This window comes from Heloderma suspectum, chromosome 1 (genome assembly GCF_057233095.1).
Source record: "Heloderma suspectum isolate Gila_16-S chromosome 1, 16-S_ref, whole genome shotgun sequence".
Taxonomy (NCBI): Eukaryota; Metazoa; Chordata; class Lepidosauria; order Squamata; family Helodermatidae; genus Heloderma; species Heloderma suspectum.
Window position 1 is genome coordinate 419,126,807 of NC_139458.1, and position 23,914 is coordinate 419,150,720.

General features: G+C 41.1%; 1 protein-coding gene across 1 annotated transcript; it reads left to right on the forward strand.

Annotated features, from left to right (window-relative positions):
- Nucleotides 1-22,998, forward strand: STON1 (stonin 1). Its single transcript, XM_084829208.1, has 4 exons — nucleotides 1-89; nucleotides 11,994-13,962; nucleotides 18,402-18,604; nucleotides 19,542-22,998. The coding sequence occupies exons 2-4, from the start codon at nucleotides 12,045-12,047 to the stop codon at nucleotides 19,614-19,616; spliced, it is 2,196 nt and encodes a 731-aa protein (XP_084685334.1). The 5' UTR covers nucleotides 1-89; nucleotides 11,994-12,044; the 3' UTR covers nucleotides 19,617-22,998.
- Nucleotides 22,999-23,914: the final 916 nt, after the last annotated feature.

A 23,914-nucleotide genomic window follows, 5' to 3' on the forward strand; every position in this document is an offset into this window, starting at 1 on the left:
CCTTTCCCTCAGTCGTTTCTTCTCCGGCAGCCTCAGTCTGTCTCTCCTCTCGCTCGGAGCGGAGCTCTGAGAGACCGCTACAGGCGCCGGTAAGGAGGGGGCGCCGCGCTGTGGGCAGGCGGGCGCCGGTTTCCGGGTAGCACAAGGCTCCTCTTTTCCGTGTGAGTGGGCGTGAAGGAATGAGGAGACAACTAACTTTTCGAACGGGGGGGGGGGCAGATGTGGGGCGGGCTAGAAAGAGCGCCTGTCCCTCAGGCGAGAAAGGGGACCTTTGTTTATTGGCGTTGCCAACAGGGCAGAGGCTTTGAATGCTGTTAAGCTTTAATTGAATTATTTCTTTATTTCTTTATTTATTGCATTTATACCCCGCCTTTTTTCCTCTTGCAAGGAACCCAAGGCGGCTTACATTATCCTCCTCCTCTCCGTTTTATCCTCACAACAACAACCCTGTGAGGTGGGTTGGGCTGAGAGTCTGTGACTGGCCCAAAGTCACCCAGTGAGCTTCCATGGCTGAGTGGGGACTAGAACCCGGATCTCCCAGCTCCTAGTCCAACACTCTTGCCACTACACCACACTGGCTCTCAGTGTGCTTATCACAGATGTGCTTCCTGCATGTCATTGCTCTTTGATCCCAGTGTTTACGATGGTTTTCCTTTTCGCCGTGTAGATCTCATGCATATACACACACGTGCCAGCTGAGTACTGAAGGTACTGCAAGTCTCAGTTTTTGCCGGTACATTAAGATAATTGGTGGAGGCCTTTTTCTGTATTCCTTCTATGAGAGAAGTATACTCACCATTTATGAAACAGAGGATCATCACTGCGATGGTGTCCCAACTTTGGAATACTCTCCTGCAGGACATAAGCCAAGACACTTTACATATAACGTTTTTTGCTCATAGAATTATCAGCAAAATTAAAAACATTTGAAAGTAAACTCAGTAAATTGGTAATTATCTGAAAAAAACACTATACTTTGATATTTAATATAGGAAACATGATAATTTTATGAGCAAACCAAGTATTTTAGGTTCCTATTTTATGTCTGACCAGAGGGATCTTCGGCAAGTAGTCCCGGAAATATCTGAATCATCCTAAAAGCCAGAAGAAGCAGGAAGAACTGGAGGCAGACGAAGACTCCTGTTCAGCATCTGTTTCTGTTTGTATGAAATTTAGGCCAGGGAAATCTGGTCTGAAGGAAAAGCTATTGAGAGTTTATTTAGCTGAGGAAGACTTTTGCCTATTAGGAATGGTATCCAAGCATATCTTAATTTTTGTTCATTTTGAAAGGTTGCCTGTAGTAGCGATGTCAATTCCATACCTACACCATAGGAACCTGGCTACTGAGCTTCTTTTAGGTATAGAGGGTTTATTTTGGTGACAGCAGTTAAAGGTTTTATAGCTTAGGCAATGTTCCGTAACTAATTGGGAACTTTATAAAATGTGGCAGTGAGTTCCATAGATCCAAGCCTCAGTTGTTGTTTTTAAAGGAACATAGGGGAGATCTGAATTATATGAATGAATATGAACTTGAATATGAACTTGCAATGAATATGAACTTGAGCACGCTCCGGGAGAGCGCAGGACAGGAAGGCCTGGCGTGCTATGGTCCATGGGGTCACGAAGAGTCGGACACGACTGAACGATTGAACAACAAGGGGAGATCACCAACACGTTCCATTGCATGCAGTGGCAAAATAACCTATGCGGTTTCTCTCAGATGTAGGTTTTAGAACCTACATTCATTGACTGCTATAGCATCTAACCAGAATAAACCCAGAAATGCAGGACTCTATAGAACATAACGCAGTCAAGAATGCACATTCCTGAAGTTACAAAGTGACTTTAGATCTGTAAAGAATGCTTTAAAAAAGTACTGCATAGTCTTCAATTTTCCCCAAAGTTTTAGTGTCTCCCCCCGCCCCCCGGTTGTTTTCATGGCTTCAAAATTTCCAGAAATATTATATCTCTACATTTGCACTGTTGCAGCACTGACCAGTGGAAGAAAGTGAGTAGTGGAGGCAGACCGGCTCATTAGACTGTTGGTGGCTGGTTGGAGAACAGATGTCCAGGTCTGCCCCTTACCTTACTTTTTTTTACCTTTTTTTCTCTTATCATAACCAGGACAAAAGTGATCAGATGCATTCTGCACCAAGCTGCAAAGATGGAGCTCATACCTCCATGAGAGCAATGGTGGGGGGACTGAACTGGGAACAGATAGGGGTGGGGAAAGGGTCCGAATCTGTTGCTAAATTAATTTTTGGAAAGGAAAATGGATTTTTTGGCAGGATTGGTGCGTGTGTGTGTGTGTGAGAGAGAGAGAGAGAGAGAGAGAGAGAGAGAGAGAAATGCTCTGGGGAAGGCTAATTGATAGGGAAATAATTTTTGGGATTTGGTTTGGAGTTCTGACCCCATCTTTGCCTTGTTAATAATATGTTGTCTTGAGCATTTAATTTGTATCTTCTAGTCCTACACTCTTGTTTCCAAGCCTGGCTGGCCAAATACCTCTGGAAAGCTTATATGTAGGGTTATCAGATGCTGGAAACAGATACTCAGAGATATACTACCTGTGTATGTGAAGGTTCCATTTTACTAACATAGCTGCTGGAAGGGGCTTTCATGGAAGAAATTGGGATGGAGCAAGTAGAAAGAGCTTTGTGTGGATGGAGCAAAGGGAAGATGTTGTGGGAGCAGCTTCGTGGGCTGGGTTGGACTTGTAGTACTTCTTGGAGGCAACAGCTGCCCCTGACTGGGAGTAGCACTAATCATTAGGGTGACTTTTTACCAGCTACTGGCTCTGGAGAATGTGTTGTTTTTTCTTTGGTTCATTATTTTTCAAGGTGGGATAATGAGCGTGCCTGAGTGCTCTCTTTTTGTGTTGACATGATTGCATGCTTGTGCTTGTTTCTACCTTGTCAGTATTTTTTGTTTTAAGCTGCATTTCTAAGCTGATTCATAGGCTCTGAAGCCCATCTAGGCAGGGGTGCAAAACCTCTTTCAGCCTGAGGTCCAAAATCCATTTTGGAGAATCTCTTGGGGACCTCATTCCTGTGGTGGGAGGGGTTGGGGGCAAAATGGGAGAGGCTGAAAGTACTAGTATATTTTAGCTTAAAGTTCTTACAGCTAGTAACTGAACCTTAGGAGCGGCATTTTAATCTTTTAGAATGGGGAACGATTGCACAAAGCCCAGGAACAGCCAAGGGAAGGGGCTGTGGCCTTCTGGGGAAACCCAGAGGGCCAGATTGGGACCCTCAAATGGTTAGATTTGGCTCCTGGGCCTGAGGTTCTGCTTGGGGGCAGTACACTTGGAAGTAGCAAAGTATGTTTGAGATATCCCATGGATTAAAATCTCTAATAAGAGATAATACAAACCAAAAGCTTCTTTCATAGGGTGGAAGGAACTAATATTGTATAGAATAACTCTCTGCCTAAGTCAGGATCCTTTATGCATCTGACTTACATCAACTTCTCTACATGTGATTATGGATTGTCCACGATTGGAGCAAGAGTTAAACACCCTTAGCAAGCAGTACCTAGCTTATGAAATAATAGTTTGGGTAGGACAGTTAGCCGCAGTGAGCATACCTGTTCTGTTTTTTTAAAAAAATGTTCATTTATTTAAAATATTTTTTATCTTACCTGTTCTAAAATGATGATTAGCATCATCTTCCATCAACAGAGGTAGAAGGGAGTTTAGAGATGATGTTCCGAAAGTGCTGGGGAAGTTTGATGCCGCCAAAGCTAAGTAATAATTGCATCACTAAATCATCCTGTTTTACAGACAAGGCTAAGGTAAAGACACAGTGATGTAACCAGAGCTGGTCATGGCTCTGAACCCTTTATTGATTCTGAGTTCTGTTATATTCCACACTCATGCTGCTTTAGATCTGTTATATACTGCTGTATAGAAGCTTTTGAATGACCCTAGTTTCATGCAGCTTTATGAAAACCATATAAGACAATGCCAAGGTTATGTGCCACAGAACAAACAATTTGCTCATGATGCTACATGAAGTCCGTTTCTGACTGCCAAGCTACAAATCTTGGGGCTTAATTCTTAGCTGGCACAAAGCCCTGAAGCTTGCAGTGGTTGATGCCACTGGAAAATTTTCTCTGAAATTCCTCCAGTGTGGCTATGCAAAATTCTAAGGAAGGGAATGACTTTGGAACTTATACATACCACCAACACATTTTGAGGATGGTGGATCATATGGCTAGGTTGCTTAGGTACTTGTTCCTTCTTACAAAATGCCCCATTTCTGTTCTGCTGATTTAGAAAGGGCAGAGTTTTTAGGGCAAGATTGTTTGTGCTGGTGGTTGTGATTGAAGTTGTCAGCATTTTCTGTTGCCAACCAAGATTCATGGTGGTTAAAGCACAGTCAGAAGGCCTGGGAAATATGACTGTACTTCATTTCTAGCTCACCAGCATTCCTACTAAGTTGCCAGTTAGCTTATTTTTAAGCCTGCTTTACTATTAGGTAATGTTTGGATGTATGCAAACTATTAATTATTATCCTTATTTCCCCACTTTTCAGTGTTTGTGGCAGTCTTGCTTTTAGCTTGTCTATGGCAAGTAAAAGTTTGTCTTGTCACCCCACCATGTCTTGATGTGTAGCTTTGATGGTGTTGGAGGGACTGGGGCCATGGGTCACTTAACCTGAGCTTGAAGGGCTGACATGTACCTGAGTGAGGTGGGAGGGGATCTCTGGGAGGTCATTCTGCCTTTCCTTGTCTCCTTCCTCTACTCTCCTATCTTCCTCCTCCTGCAAGGGATGCTGACCATGGGGCTGACATAGGCCAACTTACCTCAAGATGTAAGTTTGTTATATCTCCAGTAAAGTCTATTCCTAACCCACCATTCAAGTGTGTTTTGTCTACATCTGTGGCTACTGACGGGGGGGGGGGGGGGGGGCTGATTCGGACTTCAGATGGAGAGGGGTGAGAACGTTGGTAATTTTTCTCCTCCAGTACTTACTGTGCAAGGCTGCTGGCAGGAGCCAAGAAGTGTTTCGTTGTTAACTGTTACAGCTTCTACTAATATAATTTGAACGGATAATTTTTTCTCATGTTAAACTTGCCTGCTTTGACAGTTACTGTGCTATCAACTAGGTCAGCTGCTCTGTTTTGAGCACTTTAGATTTCAGGCAAGCTGACACGCAGCCCTCCTTTGTTGTGAAAGGCAGATGCATTCCTATCATTTTTTTGTCCCATTAGCCAGCATGCTGTGAACTCTGTGCTAAATAAAATCAAGTCTATGCAAAGGTAACCCAAACTATTAGGGCCTAAGCATCTTTGGGGGCGGCAGTACAATCTTTTATCACAGGCCTCCACACACACACACACATACCCTGTCTCTGATCATCATGTTTTATCCGTCTCATTAACTGTCCCTCCTTCATGCACGAGGAACTCTGGGACTGGTAAATCTTGAGAGCATATAACATAAGGAAATATGAATCTCTGTTGTCTCTCAAATGACAAGTCCTAGCTTAAATTCACAAGCACACACTCTCTGTTCTAGAGAAGGCCCTGGGCCAGAATGTTGCTTGCTCTGATCGGCTCAGCAAATTTCCACATGATTTAGACAACAGATACATGCATATAGGGAAATAAGTTTCTCTATATATTCTCAATTATCTACAGTTTTTACCCTCATGGTAATGGGGTTGCTGTCTACACCATACCCCCTGGATCCTCAGACTCCAGTAAAGTGTACCCTTCTTCCTTGCAGTATTTGGGTTTTGCAACCTATGCACCAAGAAAAACTGAATGCTCTGGTACTATTATGCAAATTAAGCAATGTACCTACATTAATTAATTTTGTATACTGTATTCTGCTTCTGATCATGGGGATAAGTTGGAGAGCAATGCTGGGTACTGAAGCTCCCCCTCCCCAAAGTACTCCTCACCTTGAGCTTTCAGGATCTCACTCGGCATTGCACACCTACTTTTAGTAATAGTACTAAGGCTGCTTCCAGACGGAAGGCTCCTAGTGCTACCCATTAGAAGGCATTGTGCAGCTATTCCATTGTGGGAAAATGTACAGGTACACCATACAAGCATGGCAAACGGCAACTTCAGGAGACCTACTTTAAATTATAGAAATGGGCTATGTGTGTAAGAGTTAAATCCCCCTCCCTGTGTCATGGCTGCTGTCTGAATCAGAGGGTCTGTGTGATTACTTTCAACTTTTAAAACTAAGGGCGCAATCCTATGGGGATAGGTGGCTGCCTCTGAACTCGGAGGCAACTGCCTATTCAGTGCAGGGCAGGAGAAGCACAGAGGGGATTGTCCCCTCCGCACTTCAGCTGCCCTGCATTTGCATCTAGACAGCCGATTTCAGCTGTCTAGCCGTGGGAAGGTGGAGTGGGGGAAGCGGCTGCTGAATGACACATAGGATGTGTCGTACTGACACTTCTGCCTTCCCCACCCCGTCATGCCCCGTTTTCGCCGCTCCGTGCTCCTCTTCCGAGCATGGAGTGCGGAGCCGTTCCAAGCTGCTTGTGAGGCAGCGCGGGAGAAGTGGAAGGTCAGTTCCTGGAAACTGACATATCCTATGGCTGTCTAGCCGCTGACTAGCAGTCATAGGATTGCTCCCTCCATGATCGTGTTCTCTGGTATTACATCTACTTTGGCTTTTGTGATGCTGTCTGACTTCTATGTCATATCCAAAATTTGTGCACCATATACAAGCAGACATGGTAGTATCTTAAGAATACTGTTTACTGCTAGATGCCCCCCTCCCCCACCCCCATACTGAGATGGAACATTCTGTTTATCTGAGGAATCCAAACACTCTTAGGTTTCTTAAAAAGTTGCTTAAACTTGAAAGGAAACAATTTGACTTTGGGTACCAAGTCAGCGAGACTTTTGGCTATGGTTTTTATTGCATAAAACTTTTAGGAGTGTTTTTCTGGTTTGTATGTTGTGATGGAAAATAGGTTATTATTACTCAGTATAAATACTTGTGGTTAGGGAAGGGGATAAAAATAGTTTGTCTGCCATCGCAGAACATAGCCAGAAGTTGAACTTAAGCAATATTTAGAACATTAATCAAACTAGCAGGAAATTCCAATTAAAGACTGGCATTTTGTCCTTACTTAACACACAAACATGAACTTCATACCCTTTCTCAGATAGCAACAAGAGAGAGCTGCATTGCTCTTAAGGTTTTTGTGAGCTGTTGGACCTAACAGACTAGTTCTAAAAGGGCAATAGCAGCTTTACATATAGTAGGTGCAAGGTGCAGTCCCCAACATCTCCAAGTATAGATCTGTAGCAGCAGAACTGGGAGATTAGTAACACAGGCCCTGGATCTGCAGGTTGGATCTACTCCATTGTGCCTCTGATCTGTGTAGTCTGGGCATAGGAAATTGCACCTCTGAGCTTCCACTTCAAATTGGTAAGATCACAGAGAACCCACACTTTTAGTGCTGCTATGGTGAGCTTGGTCATAGATTTGTTGTCTGAGCATGCTTATGTGTTCTGCTTCTACATATAATTGTTCAGAGTAGATGCTTGGTGCAAGTTGTAGATTGGATCCACAGCTCTATTTTTTTTTCTAATAGGGAATTTTGCTTCTAATTTATTGATGCTTGGGTTTGAAGTCTAATCATGTTGAGTTCTCAGAAGATGGGAAGTCTTTTATCTTGCATGACATATGGTGAGGAAATGGCTAACTTGGAGTATTTTCCTATGGTCTAAATCAGGTTTGGATTTGGCTCAGTAGGGCATGATTTCATGCTGTGTGTGTATGTAATGGTCTCATAGGCAGCAAAAGGGTATAGAGTTTTATTCTGCATTGAGCTTCTCAAATTTAGTTATTATCTTTTGAATTAAAATAATGATTAGATGTTTATTAAAGACTCTGGTCACTTATGCCCTCTTGTCTTCAACTTGGGAGCAATCTGATCAGCAGAAAAGAGTGAGGAGCAGAGCCAGGGTCTATGGAATATGTTAAGGTCTCTGGGGGATCACCCTGGTAAATATTATCTGTGCATAGCTGCACTGAAATTGGGTTTGTTTTTCACCCTGCTGCTAGGTCTGTGTAACATTGGGTCAAGTTAGGGGGAGTGGCACTGCCTTTACAAGCAACTTTAGAGTCCGTCAAATATCCACCTTTTTAAATGGAGAAATTGCTTGATTCTATATGAACATGAAATCAGTATCTAAGGACAGCTTCATGCATTAGAGCGGCCTTTCCAACCTGGTGCTTTCCAGATGTTTTGAACCACAACTCCCCACATTCCTGATCATTGGCCCTGCTGGCTGGGTGTGATGAGAAAGCATCTGGAGGGCACTAGGTTGGGGAAGGCTATATTAGAGCGTATACCATAATTGTGAAGTGCCTGCATCCCTCATCTATTTTACTAAATATACATCTGCCAGGAATCCATAGCAAAGGTTTGAAGGAAAGGGTATGTGTCACTGCTACATATGTCAGAGTGTGCACTCTTAATCTGCAATGGGTGAAGTGATTTTAAAAGTGGCAGCCTTTCATCATGAAATTGTGTGCTCACATCAGTAAAGAATGGCTCTCCATGGGGAGAACAAGGAAGTATGGCCAAAATGTACATTCGTCAGTACATGGACCAGTGCTGTTGGTGCAATTTATCCTTTTAACCTAGGACATTTCCTTCAAAACAGGCTTAATTTGAATTTTAGGCTGTGCTGGATGAAAGTAAAGAACATTCCAATCTGAGAAATCCATGCTGTCAGCCCTCTTGTGGATATGGGTAACTTGAAAGCCATATCTTTCAACCTTTTGTTCTTTCTACCTTTTGGAAAGTGGCAGCACAATTACTGATACTTTCTTTGTTGTTGTTCAGTCGTTCAGTCGTGTCCGACTCTTCGTGACCCCATGGACCATAGCACGCCAGGCCTTCCTGTCCTGCGCTCTCTCCCGGAGTGTGCTCAAGTTCATATTCATTGCATCGGTGATGCTATCTAGCCATCTCATCCTCTGCCGTCCCCTTCTCCTTTTGCCTTCGGTCTTTCCCAGCATCAGGGTCTTTTCCAGAGAGTTTTCTCTTCGCATTGGGTGGCCAAAATATTGGAGCTTCAGCTTCAGTATCTGTCCTTCCAATGAGCACTCAGGGTTGATTTCCTTTAGTATGGACTGATTTGACCCCCTTGCAGACCAGGGGACTCCTAAGAGTCTTCTCCAGCACCACAGTTCAAAAGCATCAATTCTTCGGCGCTCAGCCTTCCTTATAGTCCAGCTCTCACAGCCATACTTTACGACTGGGAAAACCATAGTTTTGATTATACGAACCTTTGTCGGCAAGGTGATGTCTCTGCTTCTTACTATGCTGTCTAGGTTTGCCATAGCTTTCCTCCCAAGGAGCAAGCGTCTTTTAATTTCATGGCTACAGTCACAGTCTGTGGTGATCTTGGAGCCCAAGAAAATAAAATCTGTCACTGCTTCCATTTCTTCCCCTTCTATATGGCAGGAAGTGATGGGGTCAGATGCCATGATCTTCGTTTTTTTAATGTTGAGTTTCAAACCAGCTTTTGCACTCACCAATCTCACCCTCAGCTAAAGGCTCTTTAGATCCTCTTCACTTTCTGCCATTACGGTGGTATCGTCCGCGTATCTGAGGTTGTTGATAATTCTCCCAGCAATCTTAATTCCGACCTGTGATTCATCCAGCCCGGTGTTTCTCATGATGTACTCTGCATATAAGTTAAATAAGCAGGGCGACAATATACAGCCTTGTTGTACTCCTTTCCCAATTTTGAACCAGTCGGTTGTTCCATGTCCGGTTCTTACTGTTGCTTCTTGACCCTCGTACAGGTTTCTCAAGAGACAGGTAAGGTGGTCTGGTACTCCCATCTCTTTCAGAATTTGCCAGAGTTTGTTGTGATCCACACAATCAAAGGCTTTAGTGTAGTCAATGAAGCAGAAATAGAAATTTTTCTGGAATTCTCTTGCTTTCTCCATGATCCAGCGAATGTTGGTGATTTGATCTCTAGTTCTTCTGCCTCTTCGAAACCCAGCTTGTACTTCCGGTAGTTCTAGGTTCACATACTGCTGAAGCCTAGCTTGTAGGATTTTGAGCATAACCTTAATATATTGCATTGTATTAAAAAATGTGTTGGGCATCCTTGCCATTATAATCCGAATGAAGAGAGGCCGCATGAGTTCTATCTCAAAATTGCATAAGCAAAAGAACAGAGTTGTAATTATGAACAGGTTCCTGATTAAAGCATTTGATAGTTAAGAAATACAAGACATCTTAGGCTTCCCATATAACATGATTATCTTTGGTAATAATACATGATCAGTATATTACAAAGATAATAAATTATTGTTGTATTTTATTTTAATTGTTTTAATTCATTTTGTACTCCATCCTGTGATTTGATAATGAAGGATACTAAGTTTTAATGATAATGATGATAATAGGTACCATCTTCGGTTTAGAACTGATGACATAATTTTAAAAATAACTAGCCTTTAATGCTTTAAGCTCAACTGTTATCTGAAAACTGATTGTGCCATTTGCTTTAGGCAGAAGAGAAGAAAAATTCTTCTCATAAAGATAGTAAATATTGTTGGAGCTATGAAAACTATAGTGTACGATCCTTTGTCTTGTTTATGAGGGCAATTCTTTAAAACTGTAGAATAATGTTAGCCTTACTGTAACACTTTTTGTGCATTTTACCTTTTGGGTCAATATATCCTGCCCTTTATTAGTGAAGTCTTGTCCTGCACAAAGTGTTGATGGAAAAAACACTTTTCTTAAATCTTTCATTGACAGAAAAGGCAGTTGGTACAAACACAACCTATTTCCTACATACTGAGGACAAGTATGCTTATCAAAATAACAAGCTTTGGTATCACATCTCTGGCTATCAATGTTGAACATTGGCTATGAATTGGTAATTTAGGGAAGAGAGAGTGCTCCTTTTTCTCCCTGCCCCCATCCTGTGTAGTGATTGTTGTAAATTATTGTGTATGAAGTAAAATGGTATTGTATACTTGTTTTTTATGCATGATGAGTTCCCAATTTTTTTACTGACTGTTGGGGATTTGCCACTTTTTTTGGGCTGTCTTCATTACTTTGCCAGTGGTAGGACCACCTGTGTCAAAGTTGGGGGAGATCCAGACCTGATGCACATGTGTACGGTACACATTTAAACCAGTTTCATGTTATAGCCGTGATGTTTTTACCACTGTCCAGGTAACAAAATTTGCCTTGGCAGCAAGGAAAATACGTGCCAAATCCCAAGCAGCCTAGGAGGGATGAATCTGTTGGAGATGTGTGTATGTATATACAAATATGTGACTGTACTGTACGGTTTTTCTTAACTATATTGTGGTGGCCTATGGCTCCAAGCAATAAAGTTACTATTACTCCAGTTATAGCCATATAATCCTGGTAGCTGTAGTTCTGAGAGTGTTCTGGCTTGAAGATTCTCCAGTCTCACACAACCACAGTTTCCCAGGTTGTTTAAAGGCTTGAAATGGATCTAAACTGATAATTTATAATGTTCTATATCAATTTTTATAAAGTGTTTTTAATTCTATTTTAATACACTCCAAAACAAAAAAGACCATAAGTAATGCATCCAGTTCATAAATTTTATAATTTTTAAATTTTTATGGATTTAAATCAATCTCTCTCTTAAAAAAACAGATTTTAAAATGTAAGATGTTTCGGTAACTGAACCTGGTGTTTTATACTGAAACGTTTTACATTTAAAATCTGTGTGTGTGTGTGTGTATGGAAATTTTAAAATAAAATTTTAAAATGTATAAACTGGATGTATAAACTCATTGTCATTTGTTTTGTTTTGGAGTGCTGAATTATGTGGATTGCATCGCCTGCATATCGATTGTATTTTAATGTATATCACAATGTATATTATATTTAAATCATCCTGTAAACCACTTAGATACTTTTTTTTAAAATGGCAAGCAGTATGTAAATCCATATAACAATAATAGGCCTTTTCTTACTTGCTCAATTTTTTCTCTTTTTGAACAGATAATTTGCAAGTTAAACTTCTGCTGAGTTTCTCCAGCTTATTGCAACAAGATGTTTACCACAAATCCTGCAAACTGGGTTACTTTTGAAGATGATCCCCTCTTCCAGTCTCCTCAGAAGGCAGGAGGAAATCATAGTGCTTGCAAAGCAAATGGGCTTAAACTCCTTCTGCCTAAGATGCATGATTCGTCAAGCCAATCCTCCTCCTCCAGCAATACTTCTCTCTCCTCTCCTGCAGTTGACTACTACTTCAGCCCTGGTCCTCCTAGTAATTCCCCACTCTGTACACCCACCAAAGATTATCCTGTGAGCCCTTGCTTTCCCAAATCAGGAGTTCACCTTCTTTATCCTATTCCAGAGCTGTCATCCAACATCAATCTTTCCCCATTGGCTGAGCCATCCTGTCAAAAAATGACTGGAATATCTCAGATTGAGCATTGCTCAGAGTTTTCTGCCCCTAACCCAACAGATGGTGTAAATACCGCTCATCAAGACAACTCAAAGAAATTGGAAGATTCCTTAGAATCACAAACCTTTTTCCAATATGTTCAGAATGACTGTGCATTTTCTAGTCCATTTTGGTCTGAAGATTCACCTTGTGTGTCTTCATCTAGCTTTGATTTGCATAGGAAGAATTCAGACTTTGAAAAGGATTGTTGTCCTTCCAGAGAAAAGGAAAGTTTGCCTGATCAGAAGAGCCTCAACCAAGAGTCATTCAACTATTTTTGTGATAGGCTTGAGCACTTGCAAATTCGTTCTTCAAATAATGAAAAGATTTTGATGGCCTTGCCATGCATGTATACTGGGGATGGCTTCTCATCATTCATTCCACACAGCCTCTTCAGCAGCCAGAGAAAAGATGGCTGGCCTTTCATGTTGAGGATTCCTGAAAAGAAGAACATGATGTCATCAAGGCAGTGGGGACCTATATACCTTAGGGTCTTACCTGGAGGAATCCTACAAATGTACTATGAAAAAGGCCTTGAGAAACCTTTCAAAGAATTCCAGCTGCAGCCATTTTGCAAACTTTCAGAACCCAAGCTAGAGAACTGCAGCATCTCTGGGAAAATCCATACTGTAAAGATTGAGCATGTCTCATACACGGAGAAAAAAAAGTATCCCAAAGCTGAAGTGGTTCATGAACCAGAAATAGAACAGATGCTGAAGTTGGGGACAACTGATTACAGTGACTTTACTGACTTCTTGGGAATAGTTGAGGAAGAGTTAATGAAGCTTCCTGCTCTTTCCAAACCAAAGAGACATTATGAAGAACAGGAAATTATTCTGGAGATAGTGGACAACTTTTGGGGGAGGATCACTAAAGCAAAAGGGAAACTAGTTGAAAGTGCTGTCATCACGAATATTTATTGCTTGAGCTTTGTGAATGGAACTTCTGAGTGCTTTTTAACACTAAATGACTTGAAGCTTCAGGGAAGAGATGAGCATTACTTTGAGAAGGACACTGAGAAGAAATGGATTGAAATCCTTGACTATCACTTTCATCAGTGTGTGAAAAAACAAGAGTTTGAGCGGTCAAGGATAATTAAATTTAAACCACCAGAAGGCTGTAGGTTAGAGCTGATGCGTTTCAGGACGCAGTATAATGGATCCGATCTTCCATTTTCTATCAAAGCCTTGGTAGTAATCCAGGGAGCTTATGTTGAACTCCAGGCTTTCATAAACATGTCCCCCTTTGCTATGGCTTCAGTGCATTCACATTCCATGAAATACTGCGAAAATATTATGGTACACTTTCCTGTTCCTCCACAGTGGATCAAAACTCTTTGGACCATGAACCTCCAAAGACAGAAGTCCCTGAAAGCAAAAATGAATAGAAGAACGTGTCTTGGCTCTTTAACAGAAATTGAATCTGACCCTGTCATACAGGTTTCAATTGGAACAGCCAAATATGAAAGTGCCTATAGAGCCATTGTGTGGAAGATTGACAGACTTCCAGATAAAAACTCAAGTAAATACTTGGCATATATTTTTTTTAAAAAATAGTATAACACTGTGCTGGTGGAGAATTGCATTTTCTCTTATTAAGTTAATGATATGGCACCACTGTGATATTAGCAGAATGGCAAATGGCCAAGTGATTAAAACACAGGACATTATGTCTATGTATCTGAGTATCTTTGGCCTTATTATATATAGTTGCTCCTGTCTGTCCAACTAGAGATGTTGAACTGGCTTATTCAGCTGGGGAAAAAGAAAGATTACTCTTTCCATATAACACTCTCCTGTGCTTTAGAAATCTGTGTCTTAATGCTACACCAGCCTGACAAACCAGCTTTGATAGTGAAATTATACCAATAGGCCTGCTTTATACATTTCATTCAGAAGATACATGGATCTCCTCTGTAAGAGGCAGCTTCGTGTTTGAAAACCTTTGTTTTGTTTAGAGAGCAATCCTATGGTCACTAGACAGTGTCTAGAGGGCCATAGGATTTCTCGGTTCCTGGGAACTGAGGTCAGAGCTAACACTCTGACCGTGGTTGCTGGGAACCGTGCTCCCTCCCCCACTGCCTCATAGGTGGCATGGTTCTTGCTGGTCTCTGTGCTCGGAAATGGAGTCTGGTGCAGGCAGGCAGAGGTCATTCCTGAGGGTGGGGAGGGAAGGAGAGGAGACTGCTGAAGCCACTTACGTGGCTTCCTGTGTGCCGCGCAGCCTCCCCCTTCCCCCCAACCCACCTCAGCGAGACAGCCCAAATCAGCTGTCTAGCCACAGAAGCAGGGCGGGCGGAGCATGGAGGAGAAGATCCCCTCTATGCTGTGCCTGCCCTGCATAGCATAGTTGGCCGCCTCCGACTTTGGAAATGGTCAACTATCCTGATAGGATTGTGCTCTTAATTTATATTGGGGGAAAGGGGTTAGATCAAGGATGCCCCACTCCCTTGGTGATGACAGTTACATTTTGTAAGTGCAGTGCCTGAACTATAATGCATTTGGTCATGGAAAAAAATCTGTATACAGTAAGAATCTGAACATTGCACTAGGATTGGTATCTTCTTTCCAGTTGGCACATCCATAAAAATGTGTCATCACCTTTCAAGTGCATCAGTGTCTTCAAAAGTATGCAAAAGAGGAATAATGAACTTAATGTTAGATTGCAGGAAGTAATTCTGTTAATCTTTGGAAGAGGAAATGCAGAGAAGGCATTCTCCAACTGATCTTTTCCATTACTTTGAGGGGGAGATATATGTAACCATATAACAACTCTGGCTTGCTGTCATGTTGCATGCTTAGATAAAGGGCTTTTATATACTGTGAACTAAACCCCCTCCTGTGTCCAGAAAAAGTGTATTCTGTGAGTTGTGCATATGTGTTGCATAGTTATGCTTTGGTAGTCATTGAGAAGGGACAAAGAGCTATGCATGGCAGTGAAGCCCCACACCCTGCTTTGTACTATGAGCTTTGCCAGTAAATAATCTGGGAGCAATCAGTGCTGTTGCACTGATGAAGCTAAACGAATGTGGAACTAATTAGTGCCTGCCTCTGGTCTGACCTTCCTAAAGGAAGAACATAATAGGACTAGAGTAAGACATATTTATGCAAAATAAAATTGGTATGACATGTTTGAGGTAGTCCTGATTCAGAATTTGGAAGTATATGTTTGAGGGTTCAGAGTATAAACATGACTAGCCTCTTTTCCCACCCTAGCTACTGATATAACATCTGTCTACCAAAAGAGAGCAGCATTGTTACACAATTAGATGGCTGTATTGCCAAACTTGCCTTGTGAGTCTGGGGTTCTGCTAAGTCTGTTGCACTTGACATACTCGGGAAAGAATATCCTCTAGTGCTCTACTGGTGCTCTAGCTAATGCGTTCAATCTGCATCAGTGCTGGGATATCCACACTGACAAGGGAAGGCCTCCAGTTACACTTCTGCTCTACTGATGTTTGATTAAAGGAATATCTAGTGTAGCAGAAGCACTTAAGCTTTTTATCATGGCCAAGTATGCAATTACCCTTTTCCCTAGTGATGAGAGAAGTAATATAATTTAGTTGAACCTGGGTTTGGGTAGTGCTTTGAGGTTGTATATGATTCTGTGGTGTGTGTTTCAACAGACAAATGCCTTTTCAAAAATGGCACTTGAAAAGTTGTTGTGACTTTTACAGATAAGTCAGTAATTTATGATTAAAAATTACTGCAATGTGAGCCTCTTCAAATGACTGTAAAACTGTGGAATAATGTTAGCCTTACTGTGACGATGTTTGTACATTTTCTCTTTTGGCTCAATATATCCTGACCCTTATTAAGGAAACTCTCGTCCTGAACAAGATGTTGCTCGGAACGTGGCCAAAGGGAAAGCCTGTATTTGGTGGCCCCCTACTCATGGAGCATTATCAGGAAACTGGCTGTCACATTCATTAGTAACATAGTAATCAAGGCAGCCCCAGTTTACTCTTCATGCTCCTTAAAACATCCTACATATTCTAATTTCATTCTGGTTTCAGATTTTTGGTGACTAGATAAATATTGGCTGTAATCCTTAACAAACATTCTTAAGTAAATCCCACCAGATTCAACTGAATTCATGAGCTTCTTCATTGAATCTCTGCCACAGGCTTATTGCAGAAGCACTTGATGACTGTTGATGTCAAATTCTGTTACATTAATTTAAAGTCTCAGATCTTCAGGCATCTTGGCCAGAATGTACATATGTTGGCAAAGACTTGGGATGAGTAAGACTTCATAATGCTTTAAATAGCTTTCAGTGAAGTTATTTGGTGGGCTGCTCTTCATTCATCTGACTTGGCACACTAAAGAAGTAATTGCTTTGAAGGGTTTCTTGTTTTTTTGCTAGGGCTTCTTTTTCTATAAAGGAGAATAACACAAGTGTCTTTCAAAGAATAAATGGAATCCACGTGGTATAATCATTGCAGTTTCCTAAAGGGCTGCCACTGGGAAAGGTATTTCTGTTCTGTGCCTGAGCTATAGTGAGAGAAGTCGAGTACACTTCTACTAACTAGGCCTGTGCACCGATTCAGATTCGGAAGTCTGAAACATGGTGGCCATGTTGTGCACCACCCACCATCTTGTGTTACAGGCCTAAGCCTGTGGGCTCCCCCTGCAGGTGATTAATGGAACTTGCCTACAGTGCCCCTAGTGGTCATGTGAGCTCTGCATTCCTTTGCATGGGACTAAGCCTTGGCATGTCATCATTTGGTATCTTGCCTTAATTATTTATTTCTCAAGTTCTACCTGTCTAGCTATTGCTATGCCCTCCTTCCACCCTGCCCCTTTTATATCAGGAAGCAATTTTCATTGGTTCTCTCCCATCTCTCCACCCCCTAGTTTCCAAAGAGGAAACTCTTTGGAAACTCTCTGGTGTATGGGGAGTATTGGTCTCAATCTTTTCTCCCTACCCCTGTACATTCGGGGGGGGGGGGGAGATGGGAGAGGACCAATGAAAATCACTTCCTGGTATAAAAGAGGTGGGGTGGAAGGATGGCATAGCAATAGTTAGACAGGTAGAACTTGAGAAATAAATAAGACAAGATATCAAATGATGACGTGCCAAGGCTTAGTCCCATGCAAAGGAATGCAGAGCTCACATGTCCACTAGGGGCACTGTAGGCAAGTTCCATTCATCACCAGCAGGGGCAGCCCACAGGCTTAGGCCTGTAACACAAGAAGGCAGATGGTGCACAACATAGCCGCCATGCTTCGGACTTCGGAATCCAAATTGGTGCAAAGGCCTACTACTAACTATATCTGTACATCAGTGTATATGTTTAGACAGTTTAGAATGGCAACTGTCCCTTACCTTGTAAATAGGGAAATCAAGGGGCAAAAGCCTATCCAGGCTGAGATAATTGTGTAGTGACTGATAAGCTAAATCTTGCGTGTGAACTGACCCAAATTCTAAGTGGCAGTTTGAGGACAAGGGCTGCTTTATGCATCCCTTCCCTGTTTTTTTTTAAGAAGTACCAAGGAAACACACACTGCAGCAGAATAAAGATTCATATGGAGTGGGGCATACTTTGCATAGCTGTATTTCTAAACTTATAGCTATCCACTCATTGGTTGTTTCTATATCGTGTCAAGTAGATTTACTGTGTGCCAGAATGAAGAGGTTTGGAGTGAGGCATACTCCTGGAGTATACTGAAATAGTGAATAATTTCATGTAGCATACAACTATGTGTGGATGTGAATTATGAAAGAGTTTCTACTCTTCCAAGTTATGAAGATCAGGTTTGAAGCCATGGAGCAAATGTCTCTGAGGTCCCATTTACCTGGGACTAATTATGCTTGTGCCCTGGCAAATTGCCTTCTTCCCTCATTGGGTCACTGCACTCAATCATTAGCAAAAAGCTTCTGTTACTTGGTTGTTCTCTCAATAACTTGTCATAAGGAAACTTTACAAAGACATTTTTCCCCTGATTCCTCTTCCCAAGGTCCAGATCATCCGCACAGTTTGTCTTACAAACTAGAACTTGGGTCGGATCAGGAAATCCCCTCTGACTGGTATCCCTTTGCCACGGTGCAGTTTGTTGTACCTGACACATCTGCTTCTGGAACTGAAGTGAAATCACTAGGCATTGAGAGTGATATTCAACCCCAGAAACACCTGCTTCAGAAAGTGTGTTATAACTGCCAGGTAACCTTGTCTTCCTGTTTGGCTAAGACATTCCAACAGGTTAAAAACAATCATACATAACTTATCCTTAAAGCTTATGTTTTATTTTCTGCACAGGACATGTATATGATGAAGTAGACTCTTTTCTCCTAAATCTCTCACAGAACTAACTTCGTCTTTTTAGGGCACAATCCTATGCATGTTTACACAGAGAAAAGGCCTACGACTCCCAGCATTGCTGGCTGGGACATGCTGGGAGTTGTAGGCATTTTCTCTGTCTAAACACGCATAGATTGGGCCCTTAAAGTACTACAAGAATCCTTGTGTTTTGGTACTACAAACATACATGGCTACTCTTCTACAATTGGCTCAAAGCAGGTGGTTGTTAGAGCCATCGTTCCTGGTACATTATTGGTGCATTGGATTTTATCCAGTGGTGCTTTCCATTAGTGCAGAGCTTCTACCGAGAAGGGGACGGCAGAGGATGAGATGGCTAGATAGCATCACGGATGCAATGAATATGAACTTGAGCACGCTCCGGGAGAGAGCGCAGGACAGGAAGGCCTGGCGTGCTATGGTCCATGGGGTCACGAAGAGTCGGACACGACTGAACAACAACAACAACAGAGCTTCTACCAGTTGCGGAAACCAATTTTTATCCTTGGCACAATGGCCAAATCCAGTAGTTGATGTTACTTGTGCAAGTACTTTCACAACACATTATGACTTATGCTAGGTGCTACTTCTGGTAGAATTTGTGTAAATGGTAGCAGAATATTCCACCACTAATGGAATAATGCCACTCCTTGTACTACTTCTGGTAGCGTTATATGGGATACAACCCTTAATTCTTCATAATAGGGTTGGGATAGTGCTCATTGAGTCAATTAGCATAATATCAAGAGCTTCTCAATAATGTAACTATTTTAATTGCTCTCATTCTGTCTTCATGCTACAGGTTGAAATTGAGAAGAAATGGATTAGGCTTGATGGGGAAGATCCCAATAAGTGTGGGAGTTGTCAGATGCAGTAGAAAGAAGAAGAGAGAAGTAATTTGGTGTCCTGTTAGGATTATGGGAGATGTGTTACGTATTGGTTGTAAGCAAGCGTTTTAATTGCAGCAAAGCCATTGATTTCTGCTTATATCCATCAGTTTGTCATGTTAAAAGACTGTATGTACAGTTGGGAGCTTGCACTCCTAACCTTTTAGCTTATTGGCTGTAATGTCCTCTCAAAAGCTAATATTGTGGATTGATTTCATACACTAACTTGACAATTAATGGCACTTGATACAAACTTTTGTGAGTCAGTTGACCATGAGGCTTTTTGTGATAACAACAAAATATTTTGGCTTTTCATATGTCTAGAAAGATAAATTATGGAGTTAAAATTAAGTTATATATATTTATATGTAATTTGTCCATGTAATCCTATGTATTCTACTTCCCAGTATTGGTAAAGAACGCAGGCCCCAAATGTACTTTAAAAGGGGTGTCATTTGGCAGTGTGCTTAACACTTCTAATGACTCATAAAATAAAACTCTTGTAGGTTTTGCATGGTTTCTCCAATATGTACTCCTACAGAAGAATATTCATGTGGAAAACGTTACACCATAATGCAAAATGTACATGGATTTTTCACAATAGTTCAGTTGGCAAGAACTGTCAGGAATCTAATCCATTGCTTGCACATCTTTCTTTGAAAATCAACACTGATTCTGTGTTTTGTTGAAACATACATAAATTTCACATACATTTCTCCACAGAAGAAGCCATACCACAGCAATGGAACCAGCACAAAAAGTTCAAAAGTGCTTCTCCTTTGGCCTCTTTTTTTGTTTGTAAATTTAAGCTTTCCCTTTGGAAAGGAGCTCTACCTGGGCTTCTGCAAAACAAAAAAAGGGGGGGGGGATAATTTTTAAAAATGGGTAGCAAAAGTTCTTGCCCTAAACAGATGAGGCAGAATTTTCATCTCAGTGTCTTGGATGGAACAGAGTTCTTTTTTAAAAGTTGCCAACTGTTACAAATTATTTTGGATGGCCAACAGGAACAGATGTTAGATCTGGAATAAAAACATGTCCTGAACTGGTAGTCAGAGAAGCTGTCAGATCCAGGAGAGTCAGATGAACGTGGAAAGTGAGATGTTCCGTTGCACTGGCAGCTAAGCTAGAGTTTGTTTAAGGGGTGTGCAGTGGAACATTCCTAACTCTGAAGGGAATGTGTAACTGTAAATGCTTTGACAACCATGATCAGCTTAACCTTTCGGATTCTGATTTTTGAGCTCACTGGTCAGATCAGTTTGTCTTCTTGGAGGGGGTATCTTTATCCTTTCCTTTTTGAGGCCTGTGTTGTATACTCAGGAGGCCAGAAGAATGTCTATCTCTGTTTTACTTTGTATTGATGGCTTTCTGCTTTATTGCAACTTCTCTGGATGTTATCTTTGTTGCATGTAAGTCTTTTTTGGAATAAAGCTGCAATAGCATATTTCATCTCACTAATATTTTTGTCCTGACTGCTGATATTAAATACAAACTGTAACACTTAAGTTAATTTGCCGCAAGTGGAAAATAATTTAGAAAAGTTTTATTAATCTGGAGAACATATAATTCTAGTTCAGCACACATTGGAAGAGGATATTAAGTTACTTTCTAAATTCTCTGTAGCTTTATCCCAACAGTTAATTCTGAAGATACCTCAGTTTCCCTAATCTTATTTTACTATTAAATTCTCTTGAAATGTCAAAAGGACCTTTAAGTGAAAATAGCCTGCTTGTATATGGCATCCTAGATGGATTATTTTCCCCTCTGGATATATTGGGGAGAAATAGACTAAAATGTTGCTTCTTGCTTTAGGTCATATTAGGTCTCAAATATTAGCAAATTTATCTTTTACATTTAGGTTGTCATTTTCAAACTCATCTGATGGCAAACCTGCACCCCCATTTATTTTAACAATTCTTTTGTGCTCTGGTATGGAAGGCATGATACTTTGTAGATTGTTTTACCTTAAGAGACAAGTAGCTTAAAATGTACATGTGTCCAGTTCAAACATGAAGCATGGTTGACTGTATTGTGGATGGGGTGGAGAGAAAGGGAATAGATTTTGGCACCAATGCAGCATTCCAGAAGTCTTAACTGTTCATTTAGATTGTTGGCAGAAGAGAATTGTGCATTCTTTTAAAAATATGAATATCCACTTAGTGGCAAGAACAATATTGTCTTATGTTATGCCTCTAAATGCATGGTCATTAACTCAGTAGGAACATCTATTTTGCAGTTCTGGCCTGGGTTGAGTCTACATTGAGGGCTGCCTCAAATGTGAAAGTATCTAAATTGACCAAATGAAATATAGGAACATCTGACACATGACGCTATGTGGAGTAAACCTAGAAACAGGTGTGTACCCTGTCTAAAGTGTAGAATGGTTGGAGTGGGAGGAGAAATTAAGATAGATTGTATAAAATGGTGAGTATAGTTGGTTATAGGCCATGCTCAGCTGCCTTGTAGTTCCCGCAAACCTATTTTTTATTGTGTAAAGATTGGTGTAACTTCTTTGCCCGATGAGTCTGTCTGGAATTATTCCCCTCGAATACATGGAAATGGTAAAGTCAGAATTGTAAATCCACATGGATTTTTCCCCTCTAAGATCTTTTAAGTAGGAAATGACAGGAAACTTACCTTGCTTGCTGGTATTTCCCTGTGTGATGGTGAAGACAAAGAAAGGAAAGAGTAGGCTTTGAGGGGACAAGCTCTGCCCTGCATACCTGATCTATTTGACAAGATGATTGTACGTGGGGAATGGGTGAAGGCATGCAACTTTGGAGGAAGAGTGCCACTTCCCTATCACTGCATTGTCACCTATGCATCAGTGTAAACGAAACTTAATGCAGTGTTACTAGCAATACTGTAGCTTAGTATTAAGCTACTATGTCCATTTATTTCTAAATGCTATTGGGTTGGATCCATATTTAGTTATACTAAGAGTAGACTTGTTGAAATCAATGGGACTTAAGTTAGGCATGACTAACTTGTCCCACTGATTTAAGCAGGTCTATTCTAACTATGGCTAAATCTGGATCCAATCTACTGTTTGGTAGTAAAATCCGAAGACGACCACACTTGGATATGTTTACTTTCAAGTGTTACCCACAATTTGTGGAAAGCCAGCATTGTGGCAGTGTATTGGTAGCATTACAATACTAGTTTCCTTACATGGTTTTTATAGAAGTACATCTTAGTGAACCTACTGAAATCAGTAGTAGGTAGGTGTCACTGGTACGTGTATTGAGTTAAAATAAATTATGCGTAATATAATAAGTCTTCTGTATAAGTTCTAAAACAGACTAAAGCTTTAATCTTGTAACAGTCTTTTACAGAATTGTTTAAAAAAATTAAAGTTGTATATTTTAAAAGATCATTTTGTTGGTGGCTTTTTTCCCCAATGGAACACTCTCAGTGAAAATAATTATGCATAGTAAAACTAGTTGGCAGCAGCAGCAAAAGCCCCAAGGCAGAGAGGCCTTATTACTCTGCAGATCTTTCCTTTCTCTCTCTCTCTCTCTCTCTGTCTCTCAGAATTTGTACTTTTTAATTTTGTGGATTGGCAATATTGAGACCCTTGTACCAGTTGTGAGGAAGAAGAACCTTGGGCAGTATGAAATTTGCTGCCACAATAAGTGACCAACAGTTTTAAAAAGGGATTAGGCAAATAAAGCCATAAATGGCTACCAGTCATTATGGCTATATATCACTTCCAGTATTGGAAACAGCCTCTGAATACCAGTTGCTGGGAAACACATGCAGGAGGGTGCTGTTGCACTCATGCCCTTCTCGGATTCCCATAGGAAACTGGTTGGCTAGTGTGGGAACAGCATGCTGGATCAGAAGAACCTTTGGTTTGATCCAGCACAACTCTTCTTATTTGCTGTGTGAAGTGCTTTCTTTTGTCCTGAATCTCCTACCATTCAGCTTTGGATGACCCCAGATTCTAGTACGTATTTTCTCACATCATGCATAAGTTTATAAACGTCTATAATGCCTCCCCTTACCCACTTTTCTAAGCTAAAAAGCCCCAAATGATGTAACCTTTCCTCATAGGAGAGTTGCTTCAGCCCCTTGATCATTTGGGTTGCCTGTTTCTGCACCTTTTCAGCCCTAAAATAACCCCCTTTTTTGTAGTTCCATGACCAGAACTTTACACAGTATGGTCACACCATAGATTTCTATAAAACACTTCATAATATTGGCAGTTTTTATTTTCAATTCCATTCTTAACGATCCCCAACATGGAGTCTGCCTCTTTCATTAGATGGATGTGTACTTTCCTTCAAGG